This window comes from Pleurodeles waltl, chromosome 9, assembly GCF_031143425.1.
Source record: "Pleurodeles waltl isolate 20211129_DDA chromosome 9, aPleWal1.hap1.20221129, whole genome shotgun sequence".
Classification (NCBI taxonomy): domain Eukaryota; kingdom Metazoa; phylum Chordata; class Amphibia; order Caudata; family Salamandridae; genus Pleurodeles; species Pleurodeles waltl.
The window spans coordinates 293,304,805-293,323,684 of NC_090448.1; the positions used below are offsets into that span (position 1 = coordinate 293,304,805).

General features: G+C 42.3%; 1 protein-coding gene across 2 annotated transcripts in view; it reads right to left on the reverse strand.

Moving 5' to 3' along the window:
- Nucleotides 1-18,880, reverse strand: part of CACNA2D2 (calcium voltage-gated channel auxiliary subunit alpha2delta 2) — a 1,401,889-nt gene that overhangs the window by 225,965 nt on the left and 1,157,044 nt on the right. For both annotated transcript variants that reach the window (XM_069206762.1, XM_069206763.1), the window contains exon 15: nt 3,482-3,571. In XM_069206762.1, the coding sequence (XP_069062863.1) occupies nt 3,482-3,571 (90 nt within the window). The remainder of the gene's footprint in view (nt 1-3,481; nt 3,572-18,880) is intronic.

Here is an 18,880-nt window from a genome sequence, read left to right on the forward strand (position 1 = left end):
CTGTTAGCAGACCCTGGGTCCTGCCTGCTGGGACTGAGGAAGAGACCAAAAAAACAAAGACACCTGCACAAATTTATAGACTTGGCCTTTTTAATGTACAAAAGATTAATAGCAATGCATTGGAAAGCCCCTAAGGCCACTGATTTGAAATCCTGGTACTCTCTAATAATACGCTGGGCTCGCATGAATACCAGGTACTAAAAAGAATGGTGCGCGAAGGGCGACAACACACAGGATGCTCCACTTGGGATGATTTGGTAACAAAATTGGAGGCCAAAAACGATGAGAAACCTCCTTGAATCGGGGCACATATATTCGCGATAATCACGACATAAATTCCCCTGCATCCCCCATTACGGAAACAAAATTCATAGGGCACCCAGGCATCATAACGCACACACATCATTTCCTCCCATCTCTCTAGTAATAATTGTCCATCAAATTTTCGTTACCACAGTCCCAGCGACACGTGAGGAGCAGAAAACCAGGGTAGCTATCTGCATATACTAATCCGGATGGTGCCCTCCTCAGGCAGCCAGGGAACTCATGCATGCAAAACAAGGCCCACACTGGTCACGAGCGAATGCCTATATAAAGTAAACAATAAAGGATAAACCTATGGAGGGTGCAGCCAGGAATGATACTGAAAAACTAGAAGTGTTCCGTGAAGTGCATATTGGGGGGGTGTGTGATTGTTAAATGATCTAGATATTAGTTATTGTATTGGTTTATCCTGTGGTTGCAAATTGAACAATTTGTATTATTTTTTGAAATATAAAATCAATAAAAATATTTTTTTTTTTTAAAAATCTGTATGTACAGATAACCCCTGCACATATGTGTATCCAGCACCTCACCTTTTTGTATATAAACTCCTCTTGCCTTAGTCACTCTGGCGCTTTTCGCAACTCTACACACATCTAGGCACATGTTCCTAATAGGGTCAATGTCAGACAAGTATTCATAGCAAGCACAGTCAGGCACACATTTAACACAAACAAAACTGTACACATGTGACACATCTGGCCAAATTATAGCCCTAACACGCACACATGCACGCACACGCACACACACACACACACACAGTCCGACACAAATTAAAAGACGCGTACACAACCAGATGCTAATTCCTTTGACACAACCAGGTACATAAGTGAGGCACACATTTCTATTATTCGGAATAAAGCACACTTTTCAAACCATCTCACATGAATTACTCGGACACAAACCTATTCCTAAACAGGCACAGCCAAACATACATTCCTAACACACACATAGGACACATAAAAACAGGAATATTCCCACAACGCACATGTTCTTAACACACACAGCCAGACAGACACATCAAAGATATTGCAGACAATTCAAAGATATTGCACACACATACACACACAGACACTCTCTCTCTCACACACACACACACGCACACATATATAGGGCCCAGGCTCCCTTCATATAGAACATATAGAGCAGCCATGCAAACTTTCCCAACATAAAGACACAACACTTTACCAACAAGCCATAAACACAGAGGGGGTTATTCCAACTTTGGAGGAGGTGGCAATCCGTCCCAAATGTGACGGATTTACCACCAGCCGTAATACGAGTTCCATAGGATATAATGGACTCGTAATACGGCTGGTGGTATATCCGTCACTTTACCGTCACTTTTGGGACGGATTACCACTTCCTCCAAAGTTGGAATAACCCCCATAGTGATGTTCCTAGGAAGGGAGACGTTAGGTGGAAGGGAAAAGGAGAATCTATAAAGAAAGAAGGAAAGAGAGAAAGAAGTATGAAGACACAAGAAAGGGTAAAAAAAGAGAAAGAGGGAAAAGAACACACAAAAAGGAGAAAGGAGTCAGGGAGGAGATAAAAGTGAAAAAGAGGAGATGAACAAAAATAGATAGGTCAGAACAAATTGGAGAGGGAAAAAGAGGAGATGGCAAAGAGCAGAAATAGTTTAGAACTTGTGGAAAGAGATCTACATGTCAGCATATATGCAGGCCTGGCTCATCCCATCATAGGATGGGATTCTATTTTACTATAAGTAAGTTACTGTAAGTTTATTTATTTAATACAAAACGTTGTATACATCTAATAACAATAGTGTTTCTTGCAATATTGGCCAGTCACACTCAAATAAAAATAATAAAATACACATAAAATAGGTTGATTACATTTATGCATTGGATAAGAGACACTAAACAATTTGACTATTTGGGTCCCCTAATGTCCTTGTTTGGCTCATTTCTTATTATGCTCATTATGATCCTGTCCTCATGTTGTGCACATGAGCAATTTTAAAACAGTTTCAGAGGCCCCCTCGTGTGTACTTTTAAATTCGGACTAGGGTTGCCCCAGTTGAGCTATGCAGTGCTTTTTTTTTTCCCTTTTGCTTGCAAAGTGCGCGTGCGCTGCAGAGGCGACTCCTCCATTAGGGCGGAGGAGTGTCACCCCCCGACAGCAGTGGCAGTTGCAAAACCTTTTCAAGAAAACTATAATAAACTGTGCTTATTGTTATCATCTTCTTGTAAAGGGGCGGGGCCACTGTGGTGATGAGCAGTGAGTGGGAGTGCTGTGCACTCCCCTTCAGAGTGCATGTGTGTTTGGCCGGCCACACTTGAGCAGTAGGCTGTCTCCAGCCCAGCAACCTGACGCTGCTCTGAGGAGCGTCAGGATTGGCTGCAGGGCAGGATGGGAGCCTGTGCCTGCAGCGATGGAGCAGAGGAGCGGGGAGGCATGGCAGCGTTCAGGTAAGTGTTTTTTTGTTGTTGAAATAATTAAATGTTTATTCCCCCACCCCCTCCTCCATGCGCCACACCGCACCTTCCGCGCACCACGAGCCGCGACTGGTGCAATGTGCATGGAACTTTAAAAGTATGTGTTAACTGTGTCCCTCCTCTGTTTTTAAAGTGCTTGCTAACCCTGTCCATACTCTCTTCCAAAGCCACAAAGTTTACTTGCTTCTGGGGTTTAAAATGGTATTCCCCGGCACGCAAAAGACTTACTATTCTGCCGTGTTTTCAATTGTAAAGTGCCTGTGAATTGTGCAAGGAGTTTTTTTGTACGGTATGCTGGCCTTACTCGTTCAATGATTTTTAAAGTGCATGCTAACCGTATCCATTCTCTTCCCAAATATCGCAGAGTTCGTTTAATACTGATTTTGAAAAACGATGTTCTCTGGCAAGCTAAGGGGCTAGAGGCTGCACTCAGCCAAGTGGTTATGGCTTGCCTGCAGGTACGGATGTGAAGTTTCAAAAATGTTGGCTTAAGTAACTTTTCTGTTTTAGATTTGATAAAAGGAAAAGATTGTGTGAATCTACTGAGGATAAAATGCATGAAAAACCGTGAACCTTCACCAGCTGATAGTAAAGGTTCCCTACCCTTGATAAACGTCTCCTTCTTAAACATGTGACTGAAGTGAATGGTCGACTGAGGGGGAAAAGATATATTGTGCCACCATCTGATTCCGTCTTACCAGGGCATCCTGGTACACGTTGGTCCACTGAACTTGTTTTGCTTGGTTGCCCGCCAGGACCATCGGACGCCCCAAAACATCCAGGTACTCCTGGAAGAAAATAGAAACAAGCTGCAATCAGACAGTTACACAAAGCACTTCTTCGCTGTCTAATTTGACCTTTCAGCATTAGCATAATATTCCATCTATATACCATGTCGATGAGCAGTCCACTCCTCCATATTAAACGCAGCATGTACAAATAATATTCCATTGTGATACAGGGGCAAAGAGTTAAGAGTACCAAAATCATAGCATTCTAACATAAAGAACATCTCAGTAGGTGAACTTTAAAATGTCTCTTTCTTGAAACATGTGCAATCACTACATAAAGATAACATTGTTTTATGGTGAATCCGCTACACTTTTTCAAAAGATGTCTTCTATTATTGCTCATTGAGAGGCCAGTCAAAGAATGATGGAGAGGAAACTAGTATTTTGCGATAATATATAACTTTGAGATCAATTTTAGGGGGCTGGCCTTGGGTGATTCATTTTTATCTCTAGGTTTTAACTGGATTGCATTAACATTGATTAATAACAATGTTTTATTTCTATATTAATGCCAGATTTTTGAAGGGTTTACTACTGCGTGCCCTTCTTTGCAAAGGGAGACCCCGCAATCCCTCCTTTTTTCCTTTCTTGGAAAAGTCTCACTTACTGGGGACAACACCAATACTTACAGTGGGTTTTTGGACAGCCCACTTATTATCATTGGTTGGCTTTCTTGAAAATCTAATTTGGTTACTTGATATTCAATGGATTTTAATCCCTATGGGGGTGCATGTGTTTTCTTTCTCTCTGCCTTGTGTACTGCTTCTCCTCGATGCCCTTTTTGCTCACATTTTTTCCAAACTCTCCTCTGTTGCCTCCTTGCCTTACCTGTTGCTCCACTCCGACTGGGCAGCGTCCAACTGCTTCCTTTGGTGCTGCTTTATTGCTCTCTGCAACTCCACGGAATAATCTTTTTTGTGAGGCAGCTGCATCTGGCTACGGGACTGCTCTTTTTGCCACAATATTATTTTCCATTCATCTTTTTACATGTACCACTCCAAGATGACATCTGCCATTTTGGAATGGTAAATTAAAAAAGACAAAATGGCTGCCACTGCAACATGACATATTCATGCAAACATGATAATGCATTGGACGTAGGTCATCATGCTTGTACAGCTAGTTTGATTTTAATAGCATTGGCAACAAGCATTTCCTACTTTTTTCTGCTGCTTATCAGCGAAAAGGTCCTCAACACCTTTCAAAAAAGAGTATGACTAGCTTTGCCAATGCTTGTTTTTGTTTGCAACCTAACCCTTTCACCAACTCCTGTTTTACTTACCTTTCCTTCCACAATATTTTTGCCTTATTTTTATTTTTTTAACTTTCCAATTTTGCTAACTCCTTGTTAACCCATGAGGTGTATGGGCTGAAACCAACATTACACTCCCTCTACAGTGGAAGGTAAAATTATTTTTCCCTGCCTTTAGATGTAAATTGAAAAAGGTTCATGTTTGACATCAGCATAGCCTAAATCCATGTAAATTCAGCTCCTAGAGATAGACCTTCCTAGGTATCTCTATCTCCCACTTACTCAATAACATAGTGGGAACTACAGAAACATGAGGGTGGAAGATATCAGGAGCTCTGGGAAGACAGGAAATTGTAAGAAAGGGGGAAGTTATGAACTGTGGATAGAAAGGCATCACACACATCAGGTGAGAGCCTGCAACAGGTCGTGAGATCTAACTGAATTTGAGTGGATTAGAAAACAGTCAATAAAAAGGTGTTGGGTGATCTAACAGCCTTAATCATACCTATCCCATGAAAGGATGAAGAATTCAATATGCTGATAATAATTCACTCTATCTTTAGCTATCTTATCCATCTGGAATTACAACCTTGAAATCCCACCTCAAAAACTGACATTCATTCTCCCTGAATCTATATGCAGTAAAAGCTGAATATCTTCTCCTCTCCGCCATGGAAACATCCCATCCTGTCAAAAAAATGGCTTCTTCAGCAGCGTAAGCCTTAGCCCTCTTTTACTTTCACAAGACATCAAGCCTCCCGAAATGCATTGTGACAGCCCTCAATGGTATTCTCAATTTAGCAGCTTGCCTTATCAAAAGTGCAAAGAAATCAGACAACATAAGCTCAGTTCAGTCCCCCCTTGAGGGTAAAAAGTACTTTAAGATGGCTACCATCATCTATAAAGTGCCACACGTTGGCTACTCCAGCAAAGGAAAAAGATGTTTACACAATCAAAAAGTGACAGAAACACTCACCAATGATAAGCCCTAATGATTTGAAATTCACTCCCATAAAGAACCCATGACTGATCTCTATGGTGCTATTATTTTGAAAGGCCTTTTCAAATATTTCCTAGCAGATTAGATATGGTCATACATGTAGATATTGTTACTGTTAATAGTCACTGTGGATTGTCAAAGCCACTCTACTTTGCCATCTGTTTACAAGTATACAAAATAAATAAATAAACAAGCAATTAAGATTCCAAACACTTTGAATACTTCTGGAGTTCTTGTGTCTGTGCAGCTTGACGATTGGCTGTGTTTGTTGGACCTCTGAGGCAAATACTTCCAGGCTGTTGTCTTTCAGTCTCAACATGAACACCTCGGATTTGTGCTGGGATACAAACACTGCCCATGCAATCCCCCTTTTTGACCTCAATGAGTTCTGTGGCTGTCCTGCTTCACTGTCATAAAATGATGGTTGGCACTCACTCTGGTTCTAATTGCCTACATTTAATTATTGGTATTGCAGGCAGAAAATGGTAGCATTTGCCCAAATAAAGTGCCAAGTGGCATAGTGCAAAATGGATGGAGTCACAATTGTCACAGTGCAATATTTTACAAGTTTCAAGACAAGCGTGCAAAACGTGCATGCCCCGCCAGTATTGTGACCCACCAGCACATGTATTACTGTTTTGTAGCTGCACTGGCCACGTCACCCTTTTTAATTGGCTACCATGTGTGCAAAGCAGGTGGTAGCCATTCTCAGCATGAAAGTCCTTGACAGCAGGTAGTTTCTCTTGACTTGGGAGGAAGAGGACAGTGTTATCTACCCCCTCTCTGCTATCATTTAAACTAAAGGATTGTTCAGTGGAGAACTAAAGTTCCAAGAAATCTCGGTAAAATGGCAAATGGTTGAAAGGTTTTTACTGAATCCTTGTCATGCCCATACCTCTGATCTGTACACTTTACAGACCCTTAAAACTCTCTGGTGCCTATACAAACAGGGCTGGAAAATCCTCTTGTATGTTTTATCATGTAACAAAGGATGATCTCTTTTGAACTCTTTCTTTGTTTTCTCAGTTAAGGAATTCTACTTCCCAGTGGGATATTAGCCATAAGCTATGGACCTTTATAAACGCACAAGCTCTCTGAACCTGTAGTATTTTGCAATGCCAAATTTGTTTTAAACAAGATGTCTTTTAAGCTGTGACAGCCAAATTAATTGTTGGATTACTGCATACAAACATCTCAGAAGTAGATTTAGTCTTCACCTGGAGCAAATAGAATTTGACAACCCATACCAAAGAATGTTCACAAGTCCACCTAACTGAAAAAATGGGTCATCAGGTATCAGCTACCAGGAAGAAAGCTACATTTGCTCTTTTTGTAGTTTTGGCCACAATCCTTGATATAAAGGATTGAGTATTTAGCTCTATCCCTCTCTTTTCACTAACTAATATGTAAATATGGCCAGAAGTATTGTTTCCTGTTTTCTGCTTTGGCACTTACTGCAAATCTTCTAAACTGCAGAGAAAATGTGTGCATTCGCTTACAGAGCTAAATAAGCACTGTTGATGCTGAATAGAGGTGGGCTTTGTAAGCATTCAGCATTAGGTTTGCTGCCTGCTATTGACTGACTAGGGTCAAACAGTTGTTAAGACTCAACGGAACGGAGTAAATGTCTTTCTCCATCCTGAGCACAATCTGTTGATGTCCTTTCTAGTGTACTTTCAACTTAAACTGGTTTACAGCTGCAAACAGGAGTAGTGAGAGTAATTGTGGATGGATGAGATTAACCACCGTAAGATTAGTTTCCCTGATCAATCCCAAAGTAATTTATGATCCCAAAATTATCAAATCAAACCCTTGAGGGATCAAATTAGTTTATGTAGATAAACCTTAGTGACCATATAAGCTGCCATCAGGTTGCCAAAGTAGTTTGCATGGTGGGGAAAGAAGTTTAAAATTAATCCTTGATTTGAGAGGGGATAATAAAGGATTTTTCTAGCACCGGAAATATAATGGTGCATTATACAAATGTGACTGATATTTCTATGATAACTGGAGCCTCCAACTTGAAGCTATGAGCAAGCTTCCATACCATGCATTGCCAGATTATATTTTCAAATAGTGACTACCCCTACAATTTGGGATTTAATTTAATTTATACATCAGGAAAAAAACAATTGGCCACCACCCTCATAATCTGTAGGCATAAGGCCGAAAGACGGTCCATTCAAAGGCCTCAGATGTTCCACTTTGTAGACGTTAGGCTAAAAAGGAAAGGGTCTTGAGCCTGTAGATCACCTTTGATTATGCCTTGACTACCTGGAGGCAGCTCACTTGCCCACAAAATTGAACGTGATGGAAGTCACAGAGAAGTAGGCAAAACATGCTGGGTTCTGAAGATCTGATTGATGGTAATGCACAAGAAATGAGAATAGGAAAGGTTAGGAACAATATAGAGTTTTTTTTTAAATCAAATTGGCTATAAAAGATTTTTAGAGAATGAAGAGGCACAACGTTCTGAACATCTAGTAGTAAGTTAGCTTGTGCATTGCCCAGTGAATAATCAGTGGGAGGCAATAAGAAGAAAATCCAAGAATGAGTTGAACATGAAAGAACAAAAGCTTCCTCACCGTCATGCGGCAGTGAACAAACTAAAATATGAAAATAAGAGAATAAAAGTGGCACAGGATCATGCTCGAAAGTCACAGTGAGCCACTCTATTGTGGAAATGTTGTCTAAAAAGACGAAATAGCATGTGTTACAAATATTTTGAGCGAGGAAAATGGAAGAAAAATATTGAGCTGGATCAATCAAGGAAGAATTCAGTTGAAGCACCAGTAAATATTCCAAATGTTTCTTTAAGCTTCTAAGGTGAGTTCTTTTTACATCTTAAGGTCTCTGGTGCTTTATCCATCTTGCACCAAGCCAATCAATGGTTCCCTCATTTTTTAAAGGCTTGAGTTGCCCCAGGAGCATCATGTAACGGGACACAACATTCCATTAGTGGAGCAGATGAGAAAAGACTTTATGGACAATTTGGAGTCTTACTGCGGCTCCAATCCGAAGATGCACCTTTTTTTCCACTTGGGTAAAGCCCAGCAGAATGTCACTGGATGCAACACACTGACAAGTTAATTTCAATATTGGATCACTATACAATATCCTGTAGGCATGGGTTTTAGGGACCAAAGCTGAAAGAGGCACAAGGAGTGATTCCACCAAATGATGACTATCTTAAATTCAGAAATCCTAGCATATGTGGCATAAATAACTACTTCATGGGTGTGGGAGTATGTGAACACCAGAACCATAAGAATTCAATTTCAGACACTGCAGCAACGAATCTGAAGGAAAGGCAATTGATCCAGATATTTAGAGCTCCTAGAACGGGCAGTGCCTTAAACTCAAGCACTACATACCCGATTTAAATGGAGGATTTTTGAATGGCCCTAGAATTCCTTGTAAGGTTTCAGTACTAAATGAGCAACCAGTACCATTTTGACAGACAGAGGCAGCAAAATGGGGACAGCATGGCATTTAGTTTTGATTTATAATGAACCCACTTATTAGAAAGGTCTTGTCACTTTAGAGATTACTTCAGGTCTGCCCTCTACGTCCCCATGTTCTTGCGTGGCAGAAAGCCTGGAATCCATACTGCTAGCATCATGCAATGAGGTATCAACCATGCTGCCACAAGCCACGGAATAGCCAGGCGAGATGTGGATGCATTAGATCACTGTGGAGAAATGACTGCATGCATAGGCATCTGGGTAAAGTAGTCCCAAGGATGCATAGTCTGTGGTGGCATCTCCAACATAAGAGACACCAGAAACACACAGAAGGCATCAAATAATCCTTCAGAAGTGTCTGCACAGGGACTGAAAGGGATGAAAGTCAGGTGAGAGGTAGTCAGGAAGACAATAACTCCCAGCATGTCTCTTTCTCACCACAGTCTCTAGCTGCCTTTCTTTATTACATGGTATATCCCACTATATTCCCTTCTCGCCTTAACAACTTAGCACATAACTGATCCTGCCACACTGATTTTTGCTCTTTTCTTTCTAGTCCCATCTCTTTTGTCCCTGCCCTCTTTCATTCTCTCGTATAGCCTTTTAACTCCAGAGGCTGAAGAAAACTCCTTAATTGGAGGGTAAAGCCATTAGCTGTGATCTGAGCAGCCCGTTTCCAGGGTGCTAATAGCTTATCGCCGGCGCTCCATCTTCAGCCGCCTGATTTAATAGTTTGATGGATTCTTTGCTACTTTCCACTTTCTATCCACGCTGCTTGGAAACCTCACCAAGGAACACGCTCGCTCTTAACACACATCAGAATGCATCATCAGACCAGGCCAGCAAGGAGGACGTGACTGCTTCCACAGTATGTCTGCAGAAAAACACAAGACGGACAAAAGAGCCGAACTCCACATAGCCAATTAGAGGTAGTCAGGGTAGCAGATGCTAATGCGGACATAGGTGGCACAGGTTTAACTGGTCATGAAGGCAGCAGCACACTGCAGGACCTAGGGAACCCTGTCAACTATCTACCATTTCCATTTCTTGCCCGCCCCTGAATTCCAAGTAGCAAATATCATGCTGTGGAGGGGATAAAGCTGGGACAAGGATCAACCAATTGTTGCCAACTGTTTGCTACTTAACACTTGGGTAAATCAACAACTAAGTACATAACTACTTTATGCACAAGACAGGCTTGAGGCAAAACATACAAAATGTGCAGTCTCAGACAGAACATCAGATGTAACCTTAGACACAGTCACACCTTAGAGAACAGAGCTTCTAAAATCAAATCACGCACTTTCTCGGAAAGAACAACTTGAAATCTCACAAATTGAGAATGTGAATCCTAAAAAACCTATGACAAGGGAACCATTATTTATATTTCAAGGACACTTGATAAAGGGTAGGAATACTAAAAGGTCGAGCACTTGCTAAAAGAGTCACACCTGCTAATTGTACACAACTGATAAGAGGTGTCAAGATACCCAAATAACAAGAGCTATCAACCAGAGACGGATGTTCAGACATCTATTGTTTCGTAACTGGCCCTATAGGAAAGCTTGATGGAGGCAGGGCTGCTACAGTACAAGGCCATTGGGAGTTAACGACCTACTGGCCCCGCATCAAAGGGTATTGACCTCACACACCCAGACCACTATGCCATCTTCCAGCCAACTAGAAACTTTTATTCCTGTGCACGTGATTCTGGTATGCACAAATTTTCTTAGATGTTCAGATAGAGAAAAGTCACGAAATGTTATAGGAGAACTGTTGTTCATACGTAGTTATAGTAATATCTTTCTAAACGCAAATATTTTTAAAAAATCTATCACGATAACGGTACCAACGACTGAGGTGTCTGTGGGTGATTAGGATTAGAAATACTTTTTTTGTGTAAAACCACATGCTTTTTTCAAACTAATATGTGTTAAAAGCAATGATCTTGTGAAATGTACACTGTAATGTGTGGACCTCAACAATGTTAAAATTAATTTCTTACCTCACTTGGAATACATTTTCCATATAGTTAACTGAAAATCTATTTAAAACCAAAAACGCCTTCATTATGAGTGGCTATGAAATGGGCTAGTATTTCTATACCCCAAGGGCTACCACTAATCCGTATATTACTAATTTCAGGTGGAGGGAAAACCTCGCCCACTGGAAATAGGACCCTGGGTATCCACATTTTCTTGCTCTTCAACATCTTCCTGTGAGATACTCGTACCTCTTTTTTTAATCTCTTGCCCATTCAACTATTCATCCTCTTTTAGACCTAGAATCCTTATGGTGGTCTTCCCCCCAATGTTCTGTCTTTTACCTCCTGTTTTTGCTGTACCTTTTTGTTGGCCTTAGGACTCTGAGCAATTTACCACTACTGACCCCTGCTGAAGTGCATATGCTGCTCCTCTAAACATGAAGACATTGGTGTAGACCTGATTGGCATGTTTAATCCTAAGTCCCTTGTAAAGTTGTATACCATATACCCTGGGCCTGCACTGCTAGTGCTACTAGTGGGCCTGCAGCGCTGATTGTGCCACTCATATAAGTAGGCTTTCAAACCTGTCTTAGGCCTGGCATTTGCAGGGCCTGTGTGCAGTTCACTTCCACTTCGACTTGGCATTTAAAATACTAGCCGAGTATTAAACATCCCTTTTCTTCCTTATGACTCACCCCTAAGGTAGCCCCGAAGTAGGCCTAAGGGCAGGGTCCTATATAAGTTAAAACTAGGACACGTACTCTTATGGGTTACCTGCCCTGGTAGCGACAAATAGCCTATTTCGTTTTTCACCACGGTGAGGCCTACTATTCTTTTATAGGCTAGCATTGGGAATTCCTTAATACACTTTTAAGCTTTAATTCCTGGTCAGAGAGGAGTAGCTTTTTCTTGTTTCCTATGTTTGGAATGGTAATGATTAATCCTCCTTACTGGTGAAGTTAGATTTAATATGACTATTTTAGAAATGTCACTTTTAAAAAGTGGACCTTTCGTTGCACTTACTGCTCTGTGTGCCTGCCAGTATGTCTCTGATACACATGTAGGGTGGGTGACAGCTGCCCTTTGTGCTTTCCCTCTAGACAGCCACAACACAGGAAGGGTAGGTGTGTCTGAGTACCCGACTACATACATCTGCATTCTGATGGCTTTGCCTGGGCAGGATGGAAGGTAGGGGTTAACACTTCACTTGAATAGGCAGTGGCCTGTCCCCAAACAATGAACAGATTACCACCTGGAGATAACCTGGCAGACAGGACTGGGTTGAAAGGGATACTTGTGCACTTAAGAGAACTGCTTTGAAGTCACCCCGCATCAAAGGCAGTTTTGGGTATAAGTAATGCATCTCTGAACCCCAGAAATTAGACACATCTGGATCTTGAACTGAACCTTTGTCAGAAGAGCAACAATGCTGCCTAAAGGACTCAACTGGACTGTATTTCTGAAAAGACTGCTTTTCTGCTTGCTTGTTTCCCTGCTGTCTCCTGCTCTCTGACCCTGCTAAAAGGGGAGCTGGGCTCCAAGTGATCTCCAAGGGCTTGCTGGCTTGTCTCCTGTTGCTTGAGACTCAGGGATATCAAAAGGTCTACCCCTGCTCCTGTGTCTGGTGCACTGGTGGTGGCCCAGGTACTTGGAAGACAGATTTTTGACACATCTTCAGTCTATGCGTAACAGAACCAGCGCATCGACCTAGTTTCAGGAGTAAAATTGACGCATCTCATCGGAATCAGTATTTTGCCCCCAGAAAGCAATACAGCGTATCGTAGCCACTGCAGCTTGGTGAGATAGATACATCTCTTTGACTGCATGGCAGAATCCGGCACATTGCTTGATGCATCTCAACTCTGGCACCCTGCCTTTTGAACTGATGCATCGCCTTCACTGCGTGGATAAGGTCAACGCATCCTGGGCCTGCAGGACTTGACATCGACACATCTCGTTTGTGACCAGGAAAGGTACTTTGTTCACCAGGGCCTTCTTGGGTCCTGTAGACAGCTGGGGCTCCATCACGGGCAGCCCTAATTTTGACTTTGTCCCGGTCCAGCACAACATAAGGTACCCTTTTTGGCAAAACTTGCTTCTAAGCGCTTTAGTGCATTTATTCCTTTAAAGTTCAATATCTCAACTTCTATACATTGTTGTTTTGGTCTTGGTTTGTTTATATATCATAATAATCTATTTTTAAAAACATGTGTGGAGCCTTTTTGTGGTGTATTCATTGTGTGTGTGTGTGTTGCACAAATACTTTACACTTTGCCTGTTTGGATAAGTCTAACTGTTCCTTGCCAAGCTTCCAGAGGGTGAGCACAGGTTTATCCCTTTAGTGTGCACTTAGCTTACCCTGACCAGAGTAGTGGTTTCTGCCTGGCCTGGGTGCATACCCCAGCCAACCAAGAATCCAATTTCTAACATCCTCTTTATCCTCTTTTCAGTCCCTCTTGCTTAATTCTTCATCCTTCCTTGTTTTTATACACGCTCATTCTCTACCTCATGCTTTCATTCTCAATCACCTCTTTCTCACTCCTTCTTTGCCTTGTCATGGTCTGAAAATCACCCTTACATGTGTTTGCTCTTTCTGTTCTTACAGTTTGTCTAAGACCATGTTTATAAGCGTGTATTGGTAGGAATCTGAAGCTCAGGGAAAACTTGTCCAGGATGCAACAAGCTTATAAATGTGAGAAGCTGGGATTCAAATCTAGGTCTTATAATTCCGAAGACTGCATCTTAATATTAGATTTAAAAAAAACATTTTTTAAAAGAACTTCCACATGCTAACCCTCAGCCATTGACATTCAACAAACCTGCTAGGAATCCTTTGAAAATTCCCTGAATGATAGCTAAAAAGGCAGGGCATGTTGTTCTTGACATTTGTAATGGACAAGTTCTTCACCTTTAGGATTCAGGCATGGAAAAACAGACAGTAATTCCAGAATGCCATATTTTAATACATTCCCAACAACATCTCCATAGTTAGAATAATAATGATGTTACTGTTACATAGTGTTTTCAAAGGGGGTGGACAATTGGTAAAATAGTGATTTCAAAAGCACATTCCCAAATATATGACCTAAATACACATTTTTAGAAGAGGATTTAAAAGTCAAGCCACACAATAATATATTCTTCAATGTACTATTACATTCCTTTGTCAAAGACTGCAATGCACTTAGGCCCTCATTACGAGCCTGGCGGTCTGTGACCGCCAGGCTCGCGGTTGGCGGGAGCACCGCCGACAGCCTGGCGGTGCCCCTTAGGGCATTCTGACCGCGGCGCTTTGGCCGCGGTCAGTGCAGGAAAACCGGCGGTCTCCCGCCGGTTTTCCGCTGCCCGTCAGAATCCTCCAAGGCGGCGCAGCATGCTGCGCCGCCTTGGGGATTCTGACACCCCCTACCGCCATCCTGTTCCTGGCGGTTCGCCCGCCAGGAACAGGATGGCGGTAGGGGGTGTCGCGGGGCCCCTGGGGGCCCCTGCAGTGCCCATGCCAATGGCATGGGCACTGCAGGGGCCCCCGTAAGAGGGCCCCGCTTGTATTTCACTGTCTGCATAGCAGACAGTGAAATACGCGACGGGTGCAGTAGCACCCGTCGCACCTTCCCACTCCGCCGGCTCGATTCCGAGCCGGCGTCCTCGTGGGAAGGTTGTTTCCCGCTGGGCTGGCGGGCGGCCTTAAGGCGGCCGCCCGCCTGCCCAGCGGGAAACTCAGAATGCCGGCCGCGGTCTTCAGACCGCGGTGCGGTATTCCTGCGGCGCAACTTTGGCGGGCGGCCTCCGCCGCCCGTCAAAGTTGTAATGAGGGCCTTAATGTCTTGCTTGAGCAATACCTTAATTTCTACTCTCTTGTATTAACTATGACTTGAGTGTTCGTTCAGGTGCAGCATTGAAATTTGGAACAAGATGGGAAAAAACAGAAAGCCTACAGATTTGAATCGTCATGCAAAACATCCCCTTTTGCTTCTCATTTTTTCCAGCAGAGAAAGCTATTCCTTCATGTTACCTTCATGTTAAGATAGTAGGGGTTGTATCTTTCTAAGAAGAACAATACATGTAGCATCATGAATTATATACAAGTTATACAGCCACTTTTTTTATGGAAGCGTGGAGCTTCCAATAAGTTTGCAAAGTTGTACGTTTACTTCATGTCAGAAAAAAATAAAGTTACACAACATTGAAGATGGGGAAATAAACTTATAGTTTTTCAAAAAGTAAAAGACATCATCAAAGAGTCTTAAAATAACAATGGAAAGTACAATAGAATATGCCAGAGTCAGAAATTACTTTATTCGGTTACTTAAAACCACAAACGTACACATAGCAAAGTCAAACAAACATGCATAAAAACATTAAAAGCGAGTTATCTAGTTGCTGTCGTCAGAAGGCTGCACCAAAAAAAGTATGCGCTGGTCAGATATGGTAAACATGGGGAGTTGACAAAACTGATACTAGTCACGAAGGGGGTAAGACAGGGCTGTGTTCTTGCCCCAACCCTGTTCCTATTATATATAATTGTTCTGATAGCCCAACTAAAGAAGTGTATCCATGATGACCCGAGCTTAGCAGGTATGATGACACCTTACTGATATCCAAATCCCCTATGGGTAGTCAAAATCTTTTGGATCAGTTTTATGTCTTCTGTGAGCAGAGAGGGCTTGAGGTTAACCTACAAAAAAACAAGTACATGGTTTTTAAATCCAGCCATACCACCTGCCCTACTCCGTCCCTCCTCTCAAGAGTGTCCGTACCTTTGAATATTTGGGCCTTACTCTATCAGAGAATTTTGGCTGGACCGCTCAAATCCACAAGAGCAAATGGAGCTTGAACATTATGCAGGGGGTATCCTGAGAGGTTTCAAGGGTTCTAGCTTTCGACCAGTTTCTTCAGCCATTCACATTGTTAACTTGCAAGGATTAGGCATGGCTCTGTATGGGGGAGAACTGTGGGGACATGTGAAGGTCACAGTACTAGAGGTGAGTGAGAATTTATATGATATTTGGTGAACCCCCCTACTTGCACCCCACTCCAGCGATTACGGCTGGACCTAGGCCAAAGGTCTACGCCCATAAAGCAGTTCTTAGACCCTTGTCATATTGGAGATGGCTATGGGCTTCAGCTGACTTAGTCATGTATTGGACGGGATTGGAGGAGCTTCTAAGGCAGCCCGGGGCCTCTAGGATCCCCTGGATAGAGCATTTTAAGACACTCTTGACAAGGTGAGGCGTGAACACCTATGGACTAATCCGGAGCCATGACCCGTATATTGAAGGATGTACTTAAATGGATGTACTTGGGGAATATAGATGGAGAGTTGAGTAGGAACAGGGGTTTTGGCTCTTTGACTCTCTAGCCTTTTTGGAATTCAAAGACAACTTCTGTATGGAAGAATATATGTACTCCATTGAACCGCCACTGGTAAAAACCTTGTACATCAAATTTCACCTCGGAGTCCTACCACTGCTCACTTTCACTGCTAACTGGAGGCTTCATGGAAACACTCCAAATCTGACCTGCCCCTTTTGTCCCCAGGTGAAATAATGCATTAACCATATATTATTTATTTTGTCAGTGTTACTCAAACCACAGAAAGAAGTGGATACTTCTGCTTTGTTGGACTTTTGGGATTAGTGACTTTAGGGTTGCTTTTAGAATCCTAAGATCCAACACAACACCATTGATTGTGTTTGCTCTGTCTCGTCTCTTAATGGGTGTCTGGAGAATCAAACAGGGCAGTATTGGACCCTCAAACTGCACTCTATCACCTATCATTGTTATTAATGTTACCTGCACCAAATTTTTAGCCCTACCTTCCAATTTATTTGACCCCCCTAAAGATGTGCCTCTGGAACCCAGAACTATAAGCTAATGGCTCCAGTTGCATTATGAATTTTACGACTAGTAATGCTTTCCCACTGACTAGTTTGTAATATAAGAAATGTTTAGCAATTATTTTTAACGTCGTTTTGAGGATCTTAGTGATTTTAAAGTTTTTAAGTTTAATGTGTATTGTATTTATGCCCTTTTATGGCACAATTTGCCGAACTATGGGCCAGATGTAGGAAGCCGTTTGCATGTTGCAAACTGCGAAAATCGCAGTTTGCTCCATGCAAACAGCCTTATGCGATGCTCATTCACAATTTGCGAGTCGGTACCGACTCGAAAATTGTGAATGCGACTCGCAAATAGGAAGGGGTGTTCCCTTCCTATTTGCGACTCGCATCGCAATTCGCAGTTACCACCAGTGTCACACTGGTGGTAACTCATTCGCAAAAGGGAAGGGGTCCCGATGGGACTCCTTCCCCTTTGGGAATGTTGCCACAAAGGGTTTTTCAGAGCAGGCAGTGGTCCAATGGACCAATGCCTACTCTGAAAAAACGAAACCAAATGGTTTCGTTATTTTTTTTATTTTGCAACTCATTTTCCTTTAAGGAAAACGGGCTGAAAATAAATAAAATAACTGCTTTATTTAAAAAACAGTCACAGACATGCCAGTGGCATGGGCAGTGCAGGGGCCCCCAGGGGCCCCGCGACTCCTCGTACCGCCAGCCTTTTCCTAAAAGGCTGGCGGTCGGGGACTCGTAATCCCCTGGCCAGCGCTGCTAGCAGCCCTACCCTGGCGGATTACTACCGCCGGGGCCATTATGGCGGAAAACCGCCAGACCCGGCGGTGCGACCGCAGCGCTTCCGCCGTGGTCGTAATGACCCAGGAAGCACCGCCAGCCTGTTGGCGGTGTTTCCGTCATTTTAGCCCTGGCGGTCATGTACCGCCAGGGTCAAAATGATCCCCTTAGTCTGAACCTAGTTAACAGGAAGCGGTGGTAAGACAACGAGGTCTCAAGTAAATATGGTTCTGTCGAAGGACAGGTTTTTAAAAAGATGTACGCCCTTACAGTGGGTTCAGAAAGTTCCCAATACAGTAAGCATTTAAAATCACAAAGTCCCAAAGAGACACCAAAGTTCTTATTCAGAGTGAGTGTTAATTGAAAATTATTTATTTCTAGAAGAAATGGTAAATATGAGCAGTATGTATTAGATGAATTCACTGAAGCATAGGCTCTGGTTCCAAGTTTGAAGTTAAAAACTGATCCATCAGCATTCAGTCGTTTATGAGGGGATCATAATTTTGGGTGGTGTAACAATTGTCAAATTATCACTGTTTTGTCCTGACTGATTTCAGCAGGTCAAATCTGCAACAATTTATGGAAAGGAAATATGACATAAAAATGCAGAACATGAGTATTTTGGTGTGATAAATACCACGTCCCACATTATGCATTATTTCACCATTCATTACTTGGCACAGGAAATGTTTAGTTCACTTGGTAAATACCTTTCCTAGAGTATCAGTATTTACCAGGAGCAATAAATACCATATTTTATTCTGATATGGAATCAGAGCTATAAAGCGATTGTGGCAGAGGAATTTCCTCAACTGCATTCTCCTCTCAAATAGCACTTTCTATTTTAATTAAAGGTGTTTCCATTGCTGCTCAACTCTAAAAACCCTTAATGAAAAATACTTTGATATGTTATAGAAAGGGAAGCAGAGATGTATTACAGGAGTCTGTCAAAAATACCCAGTATTTTTTTTAGGATC